This window comes from Trichechus manatus, unplaced genomic scaffold (assembly GCF_000243295.1).
Source record: "Trichechus manatus latirostris isolate Lorelei unplaced genomic scaffold, TriManLat1.0 scaffold00128, whole genome shotgun sequence".
NCBI classification, from domain to species: Eukaryota; Metazoa; Chordata; class Mammalia; order Sirenia; family Trichechidae; genus Trichechus; species Trichechus manatus.
Genome location: NW_004444064.1, coordinates 5000719 through 5017591, shown reverse-complemented (window position 1 = coordinate 5017591; position 16873 = coordinate 5000719). Strand labels below are relative to the sequence as shown.

At 47.6% G+C, this 16873-nt stretch overlaps 1 protein-coding gene across 1 annotated transcript in view; it reads left to right on the top strand.

Moving 5' to 3' along the window:
- TRAPPC10 (trafficking protein particle complex subunit 10) overlaps positions 1-16873 on the top strand; it is a 78410-nt gene that overhangs the window by 51240 nt on the left and 10297 nt on the right. Inside the window, exons 7-18 of the mRNA XM_023739074.1 lie at positions 2627-2773; positions 3314-3428; positions 4266-4342; positions 5135-5226; positions 7316-7456; positions 7908-8020; positions 10113-10627; positions 11351-11492; positions 12877-13035; positions 13840-14069; positions 15330-15430; positions 16738-16864. Coding sequence (XP_023594842.1) covers positions 2627-2773; positions 3314-3428; positions 4266-4342; positions 5135-5226; positions 7316-7456; positions 7908-8020; positions 10113-10627; positions 11351-11492; positions 12877-13035; positions 13840-14069; positions 15330-15430; positions 16738-16864 — 1959 coding nt within the window. The remainder of the gene's footprint in view (positions 1-2626; positions 2774-3313; positions 3429-4265; positions 4343-5134; positions 5227-7315; positions 7457-7907; positions 8021-10112; positions 10628-11350; positions 11493-12876; positions 13036-13839; positions 14070-15329; positions 15431-16737; positions 16865-16873) is intronic.

The window sequence follows — 16873 nt, the reverse complement described above, 5'->3', positions numbered from 1 at the left end:
TTCCGTAAGACATCATAGGCTATACCAAATTCATATGTACATGTCTTTTTTTCAATAAAAATTTAAATTTTAAATGCTGTGTTACAAGACGTGTAAGAAGTGGGAATGAACTCTGAAAGTAGGGGCAGTTAAAGCACTAAAGTGCCTGAGAGGAAGTGGTGACAGAGACCAGTGCAGAGCAGTGTGAACGGAAGGAGGGTGACCGGTGTGCGTTCCCAGAAAGGAGCGGGGCGGCCGAGCGGGGCCCAGCGGGGCTTTGAGGAGGAGACGGATGCGGCAGGCCTTTGCTCAGTTTTTAGTTACTGGGAGGCAATCTTGTGTCATGATGACAGGCCCATTCACTTGAGTCACAGGTGGTGGCCTGTGCTCTGTGCTCTCTGTCATGTGTTAGCAAGCAGGGACCTGGCTGCTGCCTCCCATTGGCCAGGTTTTGATCTCCTCTGGTGATGATGAAGCTAGAATTTTTTTACCCCTAGAAAAGCTGCTCCTGACTGATGCTATTTTTTACATAATATTTTTCAAACTTACTAAAGTGGTCCTTGCTGTTTGCAGAAAACAAGTGTACCAAGAAAACTTTTGTTCCTTATCTCAGCACAAAGTAATCACTACCACTGTGAACATGCTGGTGTGTGTCTTTCCCGATTCTTTCCAAGTGTGTATATGCTGCCATCCTGTTAGAGTGCTGTTCTGTTCTCTGCCCTTGTCACTTCCTGTTGTTGTCTGTGCAAACCCTGGTGGCATAGTGCTTAAGAGCTCGGCTGCTAACCAAAAGGTCGGCAGTTTGACTCCACCAGGCGCTTCTTGGAACCCTATGGGGCAGTTCTGCTCTGTCCTGTAGGGCCGCTATGAGTCGGCAGTGACTCAACAGCAACGGGTTTGGTTTTTTTTGGTTGGTTGTTGTCTGGAGAGTGGCCCCCCGGCTCAGAGGGGCAGGCACCCTGTTCCTGGAACCTGGTGAACTTGAACCTGACCACTGCCTGGTCCTGCCAAGTCCAGCTTTCTCCCCTGCAGCTGGCCCCTCGCTCTGACTCTTGGGCTTTTGCTTCCTGCTCTTTGGCTTCTTCGGAGTCAGAAGACTGTGGTCCCCTGAAGCCCTGGATGCGGTCCTGCAGTGCACTTCCTTCCATCTCCCAGGAGGTCTGTGTGTCCCCTGTCCCTGAGGAGAGGTGGCACGTTCAGCAGATGCTGTCACAGAATTGGCACCTCTGGTGGTAGTGTCTTGTGAGGTGAGCAGTACCCCAGATTGCCTGACCCCAGAGCCCACCCCGTCTCCTTGGCGAGGAAGCTGAGTGAGGACCGTGCACTGTCCAGGGCCCCAGAGACGGTCCTTGGTGTGGACGAGAAAACTACCCACCTTGGTGAAAGTAGCTTGTGTAATTTTTTCTGTGCTGATTTTTCTTTTCCAAAGACTTAAGTAGCTCGTTTGATTATCATGCAGAGAGTTTGCCGTTTAGCTTTCGTAGGAACATTTAATGGCACTCTTTGGTTCTTTCTGGTTACTTCTTAATGCTTTGCTGTTGGCCTTGAGGTAGTCAGTGTTGTGCCTGCGTGTCTTGAGGGCATCATTTGGATACCCGCCAGTTTCTTCTGCAGCTCTTCACTCGTCCACTGTGAGAATTAACCTCTTAACTTTCCCTTCTGGATGGCGCCAATTAACACACTTTGCCAAAGCTAAATACCAGTCGGGGGACACACAGTGATACCGGTGCCACCAAGAAACAAGTTCACCCTGCCAGTTCTGGTTGTAAGATGTTTTACGGGCATGCCCCTGTTCCAGAGATGCTGAAATGTGGACACAGTGCATTTTAGGACTGTGATGAGCATATGTTTTTGTAGTTCTGATAACATTTCTATTTTGTTTGGTTGGCTTTTCTGTGTAAAGACTCACATATATACAGAAGTAGAGCAGACGCTAGAATCAACTTGTAGGTACCTGTCGCCAGTTACAACAGTTCTCAGCTCTGGCCAGTCTCTTATTTCATCTAAGTCCCATTCACCTCTTGGATTATCTTCCAAGTAAATTCTAGACGTCCTCTATTATCTGTAAATATTCCAGTATATATCGCGAAGCAACAAAGGCTCTTTTTAAAAAACTCAACCACACCTAAAAAAAAATTAACAGCACATAATTCCTAAAAATCGTCTAATATCTACTCTCTGTTGACACATCTGCGATTGCACAGGATATTTCTTAAAGATGACTGGGCAGGTATCTGAGGTCAAAGTTTGCATCCTTCTACCCTCCTTTCATAGCATCTGTTCTTCAAACAGAGACGGAATCAGTCTTTAAACTTAGGGCCTCTCAGGAGAGTTGGCCTCCTTGTGGGCTTTTTAAAAATACATCATTAGAAGTAATACTCGTGCTAAGTCACTCATTATCATATCAGAGATATAAAAGCCAACAGTACATTTGGAATAGGTCATGCCTTTTCTCCCCATGTTTGGACTTATGTAATTATTATTAGTTCTCCCTTTTTCTCTCCTAGAGTTTTGCAGATCATCTCACCGTCAGGGTGGGTGGCTGCTTGAGTGTCTGAAAGCTCTGAAAACGCAAACTAGGGGACGTGCGTTTGGGTATTTTGTCCGAAGTGCGTTGACCGCATAGCGGCCCTGTGTGCCCTCCCAGGTGTCCGTTCCCCCTGGGGCTCTGGACTGCTGGGTGTTCCTGAGTTGTCTGGAGGTGCTGCAGAGGATAGAAGGCTGCTGTGACCGGGCGCAGATGGACTCCAACATCGCTCACACTGTGGGCCTGTGGAGCTACGCCACGGAGAAGGTAAGTACGTGCCGGCCCCGAGGGCGTGCGTGGCTCACTAAGATCACAGCAGGATGGGTGTAGGTACTTTTAAGGCCTGTCTAATTGCAGCCCTAGAAGAAGTGGTTTCCCAGTGTGTATTAATTTATTCAGCAGCTATCAAGCACTTGGTAGAGGCCTGGCTCTACGCCTAGGTCGGGGGTGAGAGGGGATGCAAAGTGGGGCGAAGCCTGAACCAGAGAGTAGAAACGCAGAGTGGGTTCTGACTGAGTGCCGGAGGGTGGTGCCGCGGTGTGCAGCGGGACAGACGGCTGGGCCTGGGGCGTGCTGGGGGTGCGAGTGGATGGCACAGCAGAGGGTTACTCCCTCAGAGCCACGCGGGGAACTATCGTGTGGGAGATGGGAGTTTGAAATTATCCTTACACGATACATGTTTGTTTCTAGAGAAGGATTATATTGATTTGAAAGCTAAATTTCTTCTAGAGTTTAAGTGCATTTCAGTTTGTGAACTCTCTGCTTCCTCTATGGCATTTAACTGTAGTTGTGGGTTTCTTGCAACAGTTGAAGTCCCTGGGCTATCTGTGTGGACTCGCATCAGAAAAAGGGCCCAACTCAGAGGACCTCAAGAGGACAGTTGATCTCTTGGCAGGTTTGGGAGCTGAGCGACCGGAAACAGGTACTTTTCAAACTGTGAGTGGTGACGTGGAAAGTGATGAAAATGTTGGTTGTAACCCAGCACGTTTCTCTGATGTTCTAAGAACTTATTCACTGTTTGGGAGATTATACCCACTGTTAGCTAATCGCGTTCATATATAAGATGTTTTACCTTTTAATAACATAATGAAATGTTAGAAATAGTTTAAGAAACTGGAAGGGTTTTTTGTAAATGTATTTTAGTTTCTCCTGTGGTTAAGCTGATCATGACCTTCTACATCTCCATGTGAAGTTTATATGCCACCTGTTTCCCTCTGACTTATGGGCGATCTATTTTTCTAACAGTCTGGCCAGACAAATTCTTTTGATCAATAAATTACTCCTGATAATAAAGCACTTGGAAAGGAATGTTACTAATTCTTTAGGTATGAGTATAATAAGAGTATGATTTAGCAAAATTGGTGCTAAAGAATTGTAAAGACTACCTAATGAGCTGAAAGGGCTCCTACTAAATTACAGGATTCTTAGGGGCAAATGTATGTTTCGATTGCACTATTTTAACTTGAGACCACTCAAAGCATTTTGGAAACAATTTGATTCACTGGAGCTTTTGTAATATGTGTTTAAAAAAATTCTAGTCTCAGTCAAAGATCAGAGAAAATGTTCTATGAAAGTCTTAGACTACTTCAGGAATATATTAATTGGAAAAGAAGATAGATAATAATGGGGTTCAGTAGGCATGGCTGTGTCTGTGATCTCCAACCTAGTCAGATGAGGCCGTCTCCCACACAGTGTAAACTCATGTGACCGAGCGTACGTAATGGAGATGAATAAGGAGTCTTACTTCTTTTTGTTCAAGCCAACACAGCTCAGAGTCCTTATAAGAAACTCAAAGAAGCGTTATCATCAGTGGAAGCTTTTGAAAAACACTACTTAGTAAGTATGACAAGGGTCACATTCCACCGCGGAGAAAGCCGTCTCTTGGGGATTTATGCTATCCCTAGGGAGGGTAGCATGGAACCTTTGGGGTTGGGAGTGAGCTGGTGTTGTTGGCCTTTTAAACCTTTTTGGTACCCTGGGAAGTTGTAGATGAAACGTGGAGTGATTATTGTTCATTAAATGTTTCTTAGCACTCAAGATGCCGTAATTAGGCACAAAAGCGCTCAAGATGCCATAATCAGGCACAAAAGCATCTTTGAATATTTATAATTTTGTTCAAAATGTGTTTGCTCATTCAGTACAGTAGAAATTCTAAGAGAGGATAGTGAATAGTCTTCTATGTAAAAAGAAATAGTTTGTCCTTGAGCGGAGCTGTTATGCTTGATCAGAAGCAGTGTTCTTAGAAGCTTGGTGGGTCAGCTTTGCTCTGGACACGTGGTTAACTCCAGAGCCTTTAATAGTAAGTAGCTGGTAACAGTCTGTCACTGTTACACAAACAGGTGAGGAAAATATCAAGGACGGTGACCCACACTTGGGAGGTACATTGAAAAGTTAAATATTCTCTGAAAGTATGAAGTATATTTGACTAATATACTTCATAATTGATGTAAGTTATATACTGTTATATAAATTAAAGAACTCAAATAACACAAAAATAGGTGCAAATTGAAGAATACTGTTACATTGATAACAATGCCTTAGGCTTCCGCTTTGGGTAAGTGAGTGTAGTAGGATTTGTCTAGCATTAAACATGCAGATATCTAATTATGTGTTTTTACTTCTCCACAGGATTTGTCCCATGCCACCATCGAAATGTACACAAGTATTGGGAGGATCCGATCAGCCAAGTTCGTCGGAAAGGATTTGGCAGAGTTTTACATGTAATTCATCTTGAACTTTTCTTTGAATCTTAAACATTTCACATGTATGATAAGAGAGGGTTTGTTATGCATAGAGTTGATACAAAATGTACATAAATTTGTAGGTTGGAAAATGTAGAATCTGTTAACTATCATCTTTTTTTTTAAATCTAGTCTGAAAACCAAATAGAGAGGTTTTAGCTTGTTGCTCTTGACAAGTGTTACTGGGCTTTGAGGTTCTTTTATTTAGTCAGAGTTCTGAGGAGGTTAATTAGTGACAAGGAAAGTGGGGTGCGGACTCTTACATATTTTACTGTATAGCATTTTCTCTAGTTTATATAAAATGCTTCTTAGGTGGATTGAGAACCTCAAGGCCCAAAGTAACTGTGGGCATTAGAGCCTGAGGGAGGGGCCGCCTGAGACTGATGGATGTGTACCACTGCTGTGTATATTCCCACTCTAGTTCCAGCTTTGGAGTTTCAGTCCAGGGAAAAGACTTGAAATTTCACATCTTCTTAGCAGGTTGGATAAAATAAGACTGTCTAAGCGAAGAAACCTTGGCTGTTTCAAAGTATTGGAAAGCTTTATAAATTTTATGCAGAAAAGATGTTTGTTTAAATTTTTCACGCAATAATTTTCATGCAAAATGTGTTTGAAATAATGTTTTTAATAATAATATTTTGAAATCTGAAATTGATAGTTATTTCATTAGATAAAACAAGGCCTAGTTTGTTTTCACTGGTGGGAATGGGCTGGAAAGGGACTCATGGGTGGTCTGAGTGAACCCTTAGTTTTCCAGATGTGGTCGGAGCAGGTAACCAGTCACACAGCTAATTAACGGCAGAGTCAGGGCTGGCATTTGGCCCTCCTGAGCCTCCGTCTAGTGTGTCTGAGGAATAAGTTACTGGTTAAGGGAGTAGAGGGACCGTATCTTCAGCGCCGAGAGTCTGGTCACGTGGGAACACTAGCAGGGAAGGACAAGCAGCGGTTTCTGAGGCAGCGAGCTGCAGGGAGCACGCAGCTGCTGGTGAAGAGACGGGCCCCTGTTCCCAGCCTGACCACACGCCCGCCAGCTCTCCCTCCTCTGGCGAGGAGCCTCCAGGGGAGGCACTGGTGTGCCTGGGGGTCCCTTCCAGGTCTAGGGTTGATGGGCCTTTTGTTGGCGACAGTAACTGAAGATGTATTAGAGATTCCAACCCCTTTAAGAAACCGGGTGGAGAGGGCATGCACATCTGGGAAAACTAGGTAGTTTGGTAGGTTTAAACATTTAAGTTGAGAATTTATTTGAGGATTTAAACTTTCACTGCCGCGTGAGTAGAGGAGCGAAGCTGGGATATCTCCAAGGATGCCTAGAGAGCATGAGTGCTCGTTCGTGTTGGCCTCTATCCCACAGGCTAGCAGTCCCAGTCTTCCGGCAGGGTGAGAGTCCACACTGTCACCCAGGCTCTGGCAAGCTCCTGCCACCTTGTGCTTTCAGTTTTGCGTTGTTTTTATCCTGAGCATCTTCGGAGTTTAAATTGGACTGAGACTGTCTCATGGGTCATGTGTGTTGCTGTTTTAATCCTGCAGAGCTCTCTGAAAGCCTCTGAAGCCCACTCCATGTTCTGCTGGGCTCAGAGTCGGCTGTCCCCCTCAGCTGGGCACAGAGACTGCGTCTGTGCTGATGCATCTTCATGAGTATGGCACTGAGCCCAGGTTTCGCAGCTCCGTCGCTAGCTTGCTCGCTATGTACCTGTGGACAGATCCTTCAGCTTCTTTTATTCTTGGCTTTCTTGTCTGTCAGATGAAAGCGTGAGCTATGGCCTCACTTCCTTATCGTGAGATTCAGCAGTGAAAGTCCTTCGACTGGTATATAGGCCAGACAGCAGTGGTAGGCAGGGCTGTCACCAGGGGCCCAGTTCTGAGATCTTTACCTCGGGGTCAGATTAAATACTTTTGTGTTAGTATTCTTTCTCAGATAAGGAAGAAAAGGCAGAGAAAGAGTGTCTAAAGATGGTACCTCCATCACAGTGTTGGGTGACAAAGGGTGGAGAAGAAGTCAGGAAAGATGCTGTCTACGTTTGTTATTATCGTGAGCGTGACAAAAGCTTCTGTTCGTTGGCTTTGCAAGGAGGAAGAAGTCTCCACAGAAGGCAGAGCTGTACCTTCAGGGAGCATTGAAAAACTACCTGGCCGAGGGCTGGGCCCTGCCCGTCACGCACACCAGGAAGCAGTTGGCCGAGTGTCAGAAACACCTTGGACAGATTGAAAAGTATCCTTTAATATTTTCACAAAATAGGAAAATTGCTTTCTGTTTTTACAGCGACACTACCCCCAGTTGAGTGTTTAACAAGCCCCTAATAACTAAAAATACTACTTTGTACACATGTGTACAAGCCCTGGTGGTGCAGTGGCTTAGCGCTCGGCTGCTAACCAAAAGGTCGGCAGTTTGAATCCACCAGCCGCTGCTTGGAAGCCCTGTGGGGCAGTCCTACCTTGTCCTGTAGGGTCGCTGTGAGTCAGAACCGACGCGACGGCAGTGGGTTTAATGTACACGTGTGTAGAGTGTAGTATGTGTATAGTATGAATTAAATGCCTGACCAACATACTTGATCTGCCTTCGGGTTCCTAATAACGTAAGGAAAAAAGAAAGACCTGTGGGTATGCTCTGAAGGCTCTAAGGGCCTTTGAAAGTCGTTCTGCGCCCTTAACTCTCCACTCAGCTACCTGCAGACCAGTAGCCTCTTAGCCAGCGATTGTCACTTAACAGATGAGGAAAGGAAATACTTCTGCCAAGAGATCCTCAGCTTTGCCAGCCAGCAGACAGACAGCCCAGGTAAGACTGATGTTTTAAACTTGTTATTATAGAACTTCTAAAATATTCAGAAAAGTGAAGAGAATAATACAATATATACCAATCACTTAGATTCAACAACTGTCAGTATTTTGCCACACAACAAACATGGATCTATAGCTTGCTTTCTTTTTACACTTTTTCATTTTGCTGAACTTCAGAGAGACTTCCAGACCACACTGTGATACTTCACCTGAAACAGGTTTGCGTGCATCTTCCAAAAGTGAGGACGTTGTCCTAACCGCACGAGTGTTACCACACCCAGAGAATTCTAGCGCGTTTCTTGTGTCGTCTGCTAATTAGCCCATATTTCAAATTTCCCTCATTGTCTCAAAAAATGTTATTGTAAATTATTTTTTAATAGAGTCCAGTCAAGGATCCCGTGTTGCATTTGGTCTTCTAATTTAAACAATTCTTCCCATTGCTCTTCTTCTATATCTCAAGACACTGACGTTTTTTCCTACAGCAGCTTTATTGAGATGTAGTTCACAGACCATACAGTCTGCTCTTTTGAAGTGTACAATTCAGTGGCTTCTAGTATATCCTCACAGTTGTGCAGCCCTCAGCACAGTCAGTGTTAGAACATTTTCATCACCCCAAAAAAGAGCCCCATATTCATTTCTTCCCTACCTCCCCAGCCCAGGCAACCACTGACCTACTTTCTAGCTCAATAGATTTGCCTGTTCTGGACTTTCCCATAAATGGAGTTATACAGTGGTCTTTTGTGACTGGCTTCTCTCACTTAGCACACTATTTTCAGGGCTAATTCATGTGGTGGCATGGATCAGGATGTCTTCTCTCTTTATGGCTGAGTAACACCCATTGTATGACGGCACCACACATTGTGTTTGTCCAGTTCCCAGAGGATGGTCACTTGGGTTGTGAGACATGGACTTTTTAAGGGCATTGAACCAGTGGTCTGATAGACGGTCCCATGTTCTGCAATTTGTCTGATTGTTTCCTCATTGTAGCATTAACTGGAAGTTAGATCTGAAAGGCTTAGATTCAGGTTAAAAATTTTGGCAAGTGTACTTCGTTGGTGATGCTGTGTGGTGTGATGAAATTTATTGTAAAGTTTACCCCCTTGTATTTAGTTTACCAAGGAGCGTGCTCGTTTAAAAGTAGTCACTAACCACCCTGGAACAAGTGTTCCCACGGGCTGTGGCTCCAGCTTGATGTGGTCGTTGGCTGCTGCGGTGGATTTCCCGCGAGTAGAGCGAGTGTGGTTCTCAGCAACAGGAGCGTCGTGAAGTGATTGTCTGCCTTTGCAGACTCTTTAATGTGCCTGGGCTGGTCACTGGCGGTGCTGTGCGTGGCCACATTTGGTGTGTGGAGGGACTGTCTGAGTTACGCTTCTCCTTCCAGAGCTCCCTACACGTCCGCAGTTGTCCACTGTTTATTCTGATCTGTAGCACGTCCTTGTGTTGATTACCATTTGCTTAATACTGCCCGGGTCTGTAGCTGTGTGGGTTTTCTAGATGAAACTAGGTGCTTGTAGAAGGTCAGGGAGGCAGGGCCTGGAAGGGGCAGTGGGATGTTCACCCTTCGTGGTAACAGCTGGACGATTCAGCTCTCTCCTGGGAGGGCCGGCAGGCTCCTTGCTTCAGTTGCTGGCTTCGTGGACTGTAAACACCAGAGTTGTTTCCTATTATGCCAGGGGGGATTTGGGCATCTTTACTTGAGGGTTTTTTGGGTAGGTGGGAATGTGTTGGAATTCCTTGAGACAACTCTAGGAAGGGGACTACTTACAAATTGTATTTTTAAAATTGATAGGTGAATTATCTGCATTTCTCTTAGGTTTGCCAAAACAGAATTTGGAAACCTTAATTTCTTCAGATTTCCTGATTTCCAGGAGTTGTCTAGGCATTTGTTTATATTCTGCTTTTGGCAGAATGACTCTGCTGGGTGTGGGAAGATGGCGTGAGGTTAGGGAGTTGTGGAGTGTCTTTGCACGTCTCTGCTCTCCTTTCTCACGCTGAGCACCCTTCCACTGACGGGCTAGCCGTGCAGGGGAGCTCCTGGGCCAGCTGGAAGCCGTACTTGGGAACCAGAACGTGTTACTGTGTCTTTACAGGCCATAAAATCGTGTTGCCGATGCATTCTTTTGCACAACTGAAGAGTCTGCGTTTCGACCCGTCTAATGCCGTGGTCCATGTCGGCGGCGTCCTGTCTGTTGAGATAACTCTCTGGAGCCAGATGCCTGTGCCCATCCACGTGGAGCAGATCGCTGCCAACGTTCACTTCAGCATCGAGAAGAACAACCACCGCAAGACTGCCGAGTGGCTCACCAAGCACAGAACCTCCAACGGCATCATCACCTTTCCCCAGGAGCCTGCCCCCTTCCCCGCGTCCCAGAACAGCTTGCCGGCACTGGAGCTGTCCGAGATGTCTGAGCGAAGTCCGTCCGATCACTCCCTGCACAGCACGGGGATCATCTGCAAGAACGTCCACATGCTGTTGAGGAGGCAGGAGAGCGGCTCCTCCCTAGATGTGCCTTCCGGGCTGGCTCTGGAGGACGGGGCCCACGCGCTCAGGTGCAGCAGGGTGACGCTGGAGCCTGGGCCCAATAAGGTCCTGTTCAGGACTCAGGTGCGTCCGATCGCGAAGTGACGTGGAGGCAGTGAGGCAGGGGCCCTGAGCCTGTGAGAGTTATGTGGGGCCGAGAGCTGGGGGAGGCCTCTGTTCTCTTACCTGGTTTATATCTGTGCCCTTGAGAACAAGAGACAGCATTTAAAACCCCTCTGATTTATGCAGTTTTAATGAGGCTGATAAAGTTTGAACGAAGTTCTTACCGTAGATAAGTCTGCTCTCACTGGATTTGGTTAGCCTTTTCCCCGGGTATTAAAAATGCACCATCCTTGCTTGTTAAATACGTGCCATGCTTTCACCTTAAACCTTGTTTTCCTTTTGTGGCTGCTTGGATGTCAGGACATTTGCTTCTGACTCACTCTGCCATAAACCTTTCCCCAGTGCAGCGTGTCTTCAGCACTGCTGCGCTCCGCTAACTCACAAGGACTTGGCCAGTGGAAAGTTGATATGTGTTTTGAGTCTAGTCTTAGAGCAGGTCTTAAGTCTCGTACTGAACGTTTCCCTTAAGTGCTTATTCAGGAGCGAATGCTACATATAAAGTTGCTAACATTGAAAATACCTTTTTAGAAGCTTGAAGGCGGGATTTAAGCCTCAGTTACTCAGATGACCATAGATAGAGGGGAAGTCCAAACCCCAGATACTCTGAGCATCACAGTGCTCCCTTAGGGAGCTCATCCTTTTAACAGGGTTGACATGTTTCCAAATGCTGCGTTTTGACTCTAGGCCAGAGAACCTGGAACCTACACGCTCAGGCAGCTGTGTGCCTCGGTGGGCCCCGTATGGTTTGTGCTCCCTCACGTCTACCCCATTGTGCAGTATGATGTGTACTCGCAGGAGCCCCAGCTCCATGTGGAGCCCCTCACTGGTGAGTCGGCCTGGGCACGGGAGGGAGGGTTTGTGCTGCTGCTTCGTTTTACGTCGCGCTCCCCCCCACCCGGAGGACCGGCGTGCGATGAGAGGGCGTCCTAAAAGCCAGGGTTCCCAGTGCTTTTGAGAGACCTGTTGGTTAGCATGGTGGAAACTTCGCCTCGGAACTGACCGGCTGTCAGGATTTTGTTCATCTGAGTATTAGCTTTCCTGTAATTGCCGACTGTTAGGTTTAGTTAGCATGGTGTCTCTGAAAATAAGAAAAATGGGCCACATATCAGCTGTGTCAACTGCAGAAAGTTTAGTATATATCATTTCCTGCTTGTAGTTCCATTTCAAAGGCTAAACGCCAGATTCGTTGTGTTCTAGTTTTTGATCAGAAGCCTTCTCCTTTGAAAGCGTTGATTAAACTAAACTCACTGCTAAGACATTTGTGAAATTCAAAGCTGCTGTCCTTTTTGGTAGGTCCGAAGAGTAGGAATTTGTGTAAACAAATGGTTAAAGACCGCATGACATTGAATTAAAACACCAGTGAGTAAAAGTCTCCATTGTTAAGGACAGACGTGATGTATTCATTTGCTTGTTTCTTCCTTTAGGGGAAAAAGTCAAGGAAAGCATGTTTTCTATTGAATCGCCCCATCCTCCCCACTCTTCTGCTTTCAAGCTGGGCCCATGGCCACCAGCCAAGGGTTAGACCTCAGATGTTGAGTACACCAGGCAGGCGAAGGAGCCTTTCATCAGAGAGCGTTTTGTCAGAAGGGCCAGCCTTCAGTACTCTGTGCCTGCAGGGCCCGGGAGGCATGGCCCTGCGTGACCTCTCCCCTGTGTAACCTCGGTCCTGTGCAGTGGCCTCCGGACCTCTCTAGGCCTCTTGCCTCTCTCATCCCTTGGCCTCTTGTCTGCTTTTTCTCCCCTTCTCACTTCTTGTCTCTAGCCCCACCCCGCCTTCCCTCCCTGGAGCAGCATTATCAGAAATCTCCACCCTTCCGGCCCCTCCACCCTTGTTCAGGAGCACATGTAGCCATAGCTACAGCCCAGCTTCTTCTGAACCAAAGATCTGAGCCCGCAACTGGAAAAGTGGGCGGAAACTCTTCGTAGACTGTTCTTTAGCCTCATGCTCCGATTCCCTCTCATTAACTGGAGGCCTAGTGTGGGGATAAGACCCCCTCAGGCTGACAGGCTTCTGTTTGTTCCAGCACTTTCCATAACCCTGGCATCCACATAAGTCAGGTGAAAGGCTAGTGCAGAAGGGAATGGGAATTGGGCGAATTCAAGGAGTATCTTTAGTAGTGAAAGAAACAGAGCACCCTGAACTTTATGGTAGGTCATTGATCCTGTTTTCTAGGGGATGGTGATGCTGATTGCCGTCTTCTTCCCTTTAGATAGCCTTTTGGCTGGCATTCCTCAGAAGGTCAAGTTCACTGTCACGACTGGCCACTATACAGTAAAAAACGGGGACAGTCTCCAGGTCAGCAATGCGGAAGCCATGCTCATCCTGTGTCACGCAGAGAACAGAGCAGTCATCTACTCTAACACAGGAGGTAAGGCGTTTGGCCCCGCCGTTGAGTGCGTCCGGATGTGGGGAAGTCTCATAGTGTCCTCTAGACACTGTCATGGCCTGTGAGGATGCAGGCGCGGGGGCATCACCGTGCCCATGAATTCAGCCTGCTGTGCCCTTCCTGTGCCCCGTGTAGTTCAGGTGGCAGCTGAAGGCCACTCCCCCGTGACTGTATCCCGGGAGTGCCATAGTGGATGATGAACCTGGGCGTGGCACTGCATTTGGGAGGGAGCGACCACGAGCAGTTCATTGTGCTCCGTGGCTGTGGCCATGTGACGCAGCATTGTGACCTGGGCCTGCTGACCTTCAGCTTCTCCCCACCTCTCCCCTACCAACACCGAAAAACAAGAACGAGTCAGCTGCTTGAGGCACTGGTTCCATGCCCTAACCCTCGGAGCCTCTTCCCCCCGAGTCCCTCGCCATGGGGCACAGAGAGGGAGGGACCCTCTGCTCCCTTTCTGGGGTGATTGATGACTGGTTGGGGGGTGGCCCGCCCAGTGAGAAATGCCCCTTTTCTGTTTTCTGGCTGCAAACGGTGACAGCTGCCTGGGCTCCTGCCTGCTGCTCCGTCCCACTTTACTGCGGGGCTGCCCTGTCCTGGGCTGGTTCTGGTTCTTGGTTTTCCTGCCTCTTTTCTCCCGCCTCAGCCCTTCCTAGACTCATCCTTCCTGGAGCAGGAGCAGTGAGAACCCTGCGGGGAGCTCACTGCTGGAGCCCTCGCCTGCTCTGAGGAAGAGAGCCTGAAGCACAGGGAATGGTTTGAAACAGCTCTTTCTGTTTCCCACAGAGAAGTCTTCAGACGCGTCACTCAGGGTTCAGTCCTCAGGGAGGGTGACGAGCATCAGCCTGCCGGCTGCACCCGCGTACCACCTGATCGAGTTTGAGCTGGACGTTCTCTCTCCGCCTTCGGCTCCAGCAGCTAGAGGGAACAGCGACCAGCCGGCCCAGAGAGGGGCCCGGTGGAGCTGTCCGGAGAAGCCGACAGCCAGCCACTGCATGGTGACCACAGACCACAAAGTAAGGCATCGGCAGCGGCTGCTACTTGTTGGCCTGGTAGGGAAGCACTTAGCGACCCAGGGGCGACACATGAGGGATGGCCGCTGGGAAGTTGTGGGTCCCTAATCCCTGACACCACAGCTCTCCTTGTGCTTAGTGCGTATCCCTTCGTACAGCAGGTGCGTCTTCCAGGGACAGAAGCTGGCTCTGACTTCTACCCCAACTCAAGAGGGAAAGAAGAGGTGTTGTAAGGGCTGGAGTGGACGCTTAGGACCGGGGGGTGGGGTGTTACTGGGATTAGCAGCCTGCATGTCTAGGCAGGAGGCCAGAGCGTGCAGTGAAATGGCATGCTTCCGTCCTTGTCCGCTGAACATCAGATCAAGCTTAGCAAGGGCCGAGCCTTGTCATTGTCTGCCTTATTGGTGGCCTCGTTGAAAGGTATTTGACAGCTGTGTGGCCTTGTTCAGCAGCCTCAGTAAGTCAGCTCGTGAAATGTGCTGCCGTCATCGCGGTTGAGCAAGAGCGCCTCCGTGCTTTGTTTCACCAGTTACAGCTCTGAGCACTCTGCTGAGCACCTGAGTGTGGACGACAGAAACACAGAAAGCAGAGTAGTAGGGGAGAGAGGGGGTGAGACCATGGCGTGGAGTGTCAAACAGGGCAACGCCAAAAGAACAGTAATATCCTGAAAGTCTATGGACAGAGAACGTCTCTTCCCTCGTTACCTCAGACACAGATTCAGAGGCAGGGATACTGATTGCCATAGAAGAGCCCAGAGTCCGTGCTAAATGAGTGGATGTTCTGTACTCACTGTAGTCATGTGTTTCCCGTGGGAAATACAGTGAAGCTTGAGGCCTGGTTCCTGCCCTTAAAGGAAGTGATAGCTTTGCCTGTAGTACGCCCCCAGATGGGATTGGTTCTCAGTTACTGTATTCAGCCCCATAGGGATTAAATGTTTAGATAACGCTTTTGATTATGGAGTGGTTAATGACTGAGTAGCATAATCTCGACACACGTGACTTTAAAAGCACGTTGGCCACGTATGTGAGAACATACCGTGGACCTTCCGCTGGGCCTGCGCGTCTGTGCCGTACTGTTGAGGCCTCTCGGGGACTCACGGGCTCTCGGCCAGTTTCTCACGTCTGTTAGTTTGTGCCTGTGTTTAAGGGGGGCTTCACTTGATGAGTGATGATCAGGAAAAGCGGAATAGAATGTCTGGGACCAGTGTGGTGGCGGTGGGCTGTGACGTCTGTGTGGCCAACACACGTCCTCTCATCTCTTCAGTTGTCCATTGACTGCCCGTGGTCCATCTACTCGACCGTCATCGCGCTGACCTTCAGCGTGCCATTCCAGACCACACACTCTTTGCTGTCAGCTGGAACACGGTAAGGAGGCTCCCCGTAGCAGCCCCGGACTCTTCTCCGAGACTCTCTTATGTGGAAATTCTTGTTTTTCAGAGCTTGGCTTTAGTGAAGGAAGACGCAAATACTGAGAATACATTTAGGTGGGGGGTTGGGGCCTCTCGGGATAATTTGATTTCCTTAACCCACCTCTCAGGATATAGAGAATAAAGAAGCCTGTCTTCACCAATTTTTTGTTTTAAAAATGATGATGGACTGTGTGGTTATACACAGTCCATTGTTGCTTAGAATTTGCTGCTTTCAGTTGACAAAGATGATTTTAATGCTTACGCTTTTCTTTCTCCGTGAGAAAAAAGCAAACTTTGAGGGAGAAATGAACTTGTGATGCATTTGAACAGTTTTTTTTTTCCGGAAGTATTTTGGGGCACTCCCCGGCCGCCTGCCATGTCGTGTTACCTGTAAACACACATTACTAACAGTCAGGGTGGTTTCTTACACAGTCACAACGCCGTTGGCCGCCTGTTAAGATGAGCCACAATTCCCTGGTATCCTCCAACACCTAATCCAGATTCAGATTTCCCCAACTGGCCCAATGACTTGTTATGGTTGGTTGGTTAGATCTGAGATCCAAGCAAAGTCCCCATTTGGTTATTACCTCCCTTAGTCTCTCTTCATCCCTCCTCCCCGCCCCTTTGTCCACCTTCCCCATTTTTTAAGCCATTGACCTGTCGCTGAACTTGGACCACTGGGCCATTCTGAATTTGGCTGAATCATATCCTCAAATGGTTTTAACTATTCCTCTGTGCCCTGTGTTACCTGTCCCTTGGCAGTTACCTCTAGAGCAGGGCTTCTCATGGTCACCACCCTGGACGTTCAGGGCTGGAGGATTCTTGGTCGTCACCTGTTTACATCCTGTGCAGTGTAGGATGCTGAGCAGCATCCCTGGCACCTACCCGATAAATGCTCTTGGCATCTAGAAGTATTAATGGTAAAAACGCGGCGAGTCTGTAACAGAACCTGAGATGCTTTATTAAAGGCTGGCTTTTCAGAACTTCTTTACATGAAATGGAAATTCAAGTAAAATCTGCATTTAGTTTCTCAATGAGTAATCATTTTTTTAAAAGCAGTTCTGTCATTAATATCTCTTTCCTACATAACTGTTGCAGTCTATTAATATGTTTACAAAGATCTGTTATGATCGTGTGCTAATCCTTGTTTAAAGAGATTTACTCTTTCTGACACTTAGAGCTAAGATCCTCTTAACAAAGCCAACACGTATTTAATAAAGTTCTTAAATGTAGAAATTACACGTTTTTGTTTTTCTGTTTTAGGAAATACATTCAAATCTGTGTCCAGAATTTGTCAGAACTGGACTTCCGGCTCTCAGATAGTAGTCTCGTAGATACTGGTGGTGGTGCTGATCTGCAGCTAGTGCCGCTGAACACCCAGTCCCAGCAGGTAAACGGA